Here is a 4,730-nt window from a genome sequence, read left to right as displayed (position 1 = left end):
ACCGTTAATACTTAACAGATTAAGTGATGTGATATTTTGGTATAATCACACATTTGGTCTCCATTATTTATATATTCTCTCAATTTAATCTTACTTTTAATAAATTAAAATAATTAATATATTTATTTTCCACCAATTTGCTTTGCTTTGTTAAACTAAACTAAAATAAAATAAGTTAAAATAAAGTTATTCTTCAAACTGAATGGTGACACACGACACGACACTTGGTAACAATGACAGTAGCATCATTCGACTGGATGATTAAATTTATTTTAATTTATTAAAAGTATAACTGCATTGAGAGAATATATAAATAACAAGGACCAAATGTATGAGCATACCAAAACATTTAACGACAATTAACTCGTAGTGATCACATCTTAATAAAATAAGAACGAATGTGATCATATCTTATGTATTTTGAAATCATTGACCAAAAGTGGACAAAACACAAACATAAGTGATCACCCGTATAGTTAACCTTTATTTATTTATTTATCATATAAGTTGATTCAAAAAGTATGAATTAAGACACAAATCAAGCGACTCTAGTGGTAAAGAAATTGTTGTTATTCCTTAAGGTCTCGCGTTTGAGCACCAATAATACTAAAGGTGTGAGTGTTCAATGTCAAATGGTTGAGAGTTATCTTTGAATATATATTGTCTTGTACTTATCCTAGACTAATAAAAAAAGTATGAATTAAGTGACCTCAATGGTTAAAAGGATAGTTGTTGTCTCTAGATGTTATGAGTTCGGGCATGACTTTAAGAGTATTCATTGTCAAATAGTTGAAAGTATACAATTTTATCGACAAATTTAATTAATAATATAATTTAATATTTATTAGTTTAATTTTTTAATTAAAAATATAAGGTTTCACCTTTTCATAGTTTAATTTTTTAAGTGATTTGGCTAACGAAGGAATAGTTCAGATAATATAAGTATCAATTTGAGAAAAATAATTTGTCAATTAAGCCTTTCTATTTGATCACGTCCACCATTGACCGATTAACAAAAGGTCACATGGATAACTTAATAAAACCAATCCATTTTGGTTGATGTCATATTATCATGTCAACGAGATTGAGCCAAAAAAAAAACACAGTGAGAAACAGAGAGAGAGAAAGAGAAGAGGTGGGTGAAGTGGAGAGAAACTAGGAGAGAATGGATAACAACAGTTGGGCTTGACATCTTTGGGCAATTCGTGCAGTTGAGGACTCGTGTGTCAACTGTGGCCTTTACATGATATAGAACGTGGAAAAAGAAGAAAATTAATCCTACTACACTCTGACAATAACATTATCTTGCCAATGACGGTAGATCAAATATTTAAAAAGTACAATTAGCTCAACTGCATTCAACGTATTTTTGGGAAAATGAAAATAAAATATTTAGGACAATATGTTTTTCCGTATGATCATTAATTAATGCCCTTAAATCCATATGTTACTAATAAATTAAGGAGTTATTTGTTTACTTCAAAATGATTAAGTGTTGAATGATTTAAATGCTGAATGATTTAGAGGTTCTGGATAAATTAACTCTGAATGTGACATGTTGTTTGTTTACTGGCTCTGAATCATTCATAATGTACTTCTGTGCTGAATTATTCAGCACTGTTTTGCTGAATCAATCAACACTGAATCATTCAGAGGTGCGAAACAAACGCGTTGAATGTTGAACGGTTCAACATTAAGCGCTGAATGATTCTATTAAGAGGAAAACAAACAACCCCTAAGTGATATCCGTTGTAAATGAATTATTGTTATTTTTTAGGACCAGGGTTCGAACACCATTGATGCCAAAGGGTGTGAGCGATCAATGTCGAAAGATTGATGTTGTTTTTTTAATAAATACTATCTTGTACTTACAATATATTAATAAGAGTAAGTTTTCTTAATTATTGATAACTTACACAAATCCTAAAAATGTAATTATTCGAACTTAAGATCTCAAAAAAAGAAAAATACTCCCTTTAATCACTACTGAAATCATTTAAAAGGTTCGCATTTGGTACTTGTCAGAAAATACAAAAACTAGAGAAGCGGTAGCCTGTGCCAGGTCCAGAATTTCATTCCGATCTCTCATCGTCTCAAATGGAAGCGATGAAGCGAGCATTTTGTTTCCAGCAGAAATTATAGCGCACAAACGGTCATCCTCGGAAACAGATTCATGATCATGTTTCCGTTTCGGATGAAGCAATTTGCAGAGTTGCTGCAGATCGATCAAACCTCCATTGAGGGGAGGAGTTGCCAAGCATATCTCAACAATTTGTACTCCTGTCTAACCAACTATCAATATCAATACCTCATTATCAGCACTCAACCAAATCATGACAAAAATGAATCTCTTCCATGTTCAGTTAAAACTTTGAAATTGATCATTAAAATTTAAAGGGGGGGGGGGAACTAAAAAAAAGGCAGAGTTTAGTATAGGAATTTGTATATCGAGAAAAAAAGCAGAGAAGTCTGCAGGTAAATTATCTATATTTATATAAATTTCACAATTATATACCCCAAAAAAATAAGGATAAAGATCATAACTTTGCTCCTTTTTTATTACTTGAACCAAAAATTGAAGCTTTACATCAAAAGGCAACAAATATTGTTAGAACATCCTTTGGAAAAGGTTGTTCAATTAAAGCAGATCATCTGCATTCACAATATGTAATACCAAAACGTCACGAAGGCAGCAATGCCGCTCAAGATACACAGTCCATCTAACCTGCTTTCGTTCCTCATCTTTTCCTCTTTCAACTTTCTCTTCACTTTTGAGTACAGATGACACGATTCCAGAACTTCGCTGCAGTTTTTGCTTCGACGGCAGCTTAGAGCTTCCTTGAGAATAAGCAAACTGTTCTTTCCGTTAACATGTGCACCTTCCATGTCTTCCAACTGCATGCTTAGCTCCGTCAATTTGAGATGAGTCGTTTCCGCCCCGTCGCCTTCAGTGTGTACGACTTAACTTCATTATAAGAATGCACTCGACTACTTGACATGGAAGGATGCCTTTGGCAGGAAGAATAGACCCTAACCTTATCACGAAATCCTTGTCTGTCGGCCAATGTCTCTGTCCGCCGAGAGGGCTCCAGCTCACAAGATTAGCGGCTTGCTTAACTTTCCGGTTTACAATGATCCAACTAAGGCAGAGGCTGTCTTGGAGTTCCTGCCAAAGCTTTCCGTCTTTCCTTTCCTTTTCCATGGAGGTAATCGGTGACAGACCATCAGAAACCGAAAGGGTTACTTCGCTTTCACTATCGTCAACTCTAGCTGCATAGTTAAGAAGATCGATCCGAAACGGGCAATTGTGAAACCAACTATTGGATCCATTTGCATTAGGAATAACCCACAGCACTTCTGAGCAGATTGTTTTATCTTTATACCTGATATCCACAATTGAAACAAAATCTAACGGCGTAATACTTTCGAGTCCGTCGGTGTCGCCGTAATATTCATCTTCAGTCCATTCTTCGGGTACTCTAAAGAGGAGGAACTATGGCCACTCCACTGGTACTCTGTAACTTCCTTATTAACAATAAGCGGAAAACAATCAGCATATAATTTTCTAAACCCACCAATCGACGAAATCAAACTTTTAACATGTTCTCTGTAGGTTGAACGCCACATAGAAGAACAAATATTCTCTCATAGTCTCTCCTCTCTAGAGATTGTACAAAAAGTTGCACACGATCATGCTGCGGCAGCCAAAGTTGGACCATCAAGGCACCTCAATATGTCGTAGAAAACGTCGGTACTCAACGATGCCATGCTCTCAATGGCTACTATGGACATAGCTCCAGGCCTCTAATCTACAGAGAACCACGTAAAAGGGAATCATTCATAATTGCTCCACTACATAAGTCTAAGAACACCGGTGGCGTATGCCTCTAAGGAATGTGTTGTCGACTAGTTGCATTAACTTTAGCATGCATAACTGGAGAAAGCATTCATGGAATCCCTAAATGAAACCAAAAGAGAGGCTTAAAAGCTTTTATCTATAACATAGCAGTATTCTATTCAAAAAGGGATACAAACCAGAGTATGTAATAATCATGGTTAAAATTCTTTTGATTTGAGTAGCACATCTGAGTGAAATTTGAACCCATCAAACGAAAGTATTCTGGTTAATGCAAGAAAACCCTAACACCCATCAAAATTACAGAAAATTCCCTACATAGCAAGTCAAATAAGAAAGCTTCATAGAAATAAAAATCACCTAAAATCAACTCCGCATGCATAATTATATTGTGCAAAAGAAACTTACAGATTTGATTTTTACAAGTTGAAGAGTAAAAACCCAGATTCAAAAACTCAATTTCAGATGACCATAACAGATCAGTCCAAAAAAAAAATACTTGCAGAAATACCAAAAAGTCAACCTTTATCGGGGGTAGTTCCGGCACCCTCGTTGTTTTCTCCCAGAACTAAAAATGCAACCGAAAAAAGAAGACCAGCAAGGAGGAGGAGATTACCATAAAGCGGACATGCAAATGTAAGAAACAAGATGGCGAAACCAACTTATAAGGGAAATAACAGGAACAAGACGAGGCTGTTGTTTGATTGCTTTTGATTTTGGAGTAGTGGGAAATTGTCTAAAGTCAAAACGAAAGGAAAGAGAACGGTAAGACCTTAGAGAACCAAATATGGCGGATTCGATTATGAGTTTTTGAGGTCAAATTGTTAAAGAGATTAAAAAAAGGCGTTTTAAGGTCACTTTCCGCTCGTCTTCT

The 4,730-nt window shown here is 35.2% G+C and overlaps 1 protein-coding gene and 1 pseudogene across 1 annotated transcript; both read right to left on the bottom strand.

Annotated features, from left to right (window-relative positions):
• Window positions 1–1,996: 1,996 nt before the first annotated feature.
• On the bottom strand, window positions 1,997–2,357 carry LOC120166036 (vacuolar protein sorting-associated protein 22 homolog 1-like). The gene is made up of 2 exons (XM_039175430.1): window positions 2,328–2,357; window positions 1,997–2,284 (listed from the first exon to the last, which is right to left on the bottom strand). Exons 1-2 carry the CDS (start codon window positions 2,355–2,357, stop codon window positions 1,997–1,999), a joined length of 318 nt encoding a protein of 105 aa, XP_039031361.1.
• A 174-nt stretch (window positions 2,358–2,531) lies between these two features.
• LOC120165983 lies at window positions 2,532–4,518 on the bottom strand (annotated as a pseudogene).
• Between the last annotated feature and the right edge of the window lie 212 nt (window positions 4,519–4,730).

The sequence above is a fragment of the Hibiscus syriacus genome, unplaced genomic scaffold (genome assembly GCF_006381635.1).
Source record: "Hibiscus syriacus cultivar Baekdansim isolate YM2019G1 unplaced genomic scaffold, ASM638163v2 tig00111621_pilon, whole genome shotgun sequence".
Classification (NCBI taxonomy): Eukaryota; Viridiplantae; Streptophyta; class Magnoliopsida; order Malvales; family Malvaceae; genus Hibiscus; species Hibiscus syriacus.
Note: the sequence above shows the minus strand (reverse complement) of the source record. Positions and strands in the feature narration are given on the sequence as shown.

Coding starts and splice junctions, on each gene's coding strand:
- LOC120166036 (XM_039175430.1), bottom strand. CDS start 2,357: ATGGAAGAGATTCATTTTTGTCATGATTTG. Junction 2,285..2,327: donor TTCATTTTTGTCATGATTTG/GTTGAGTGCTGA, acceptor ATAGTTGGTTAG/ACAGGAGTACAAATTGTTGA.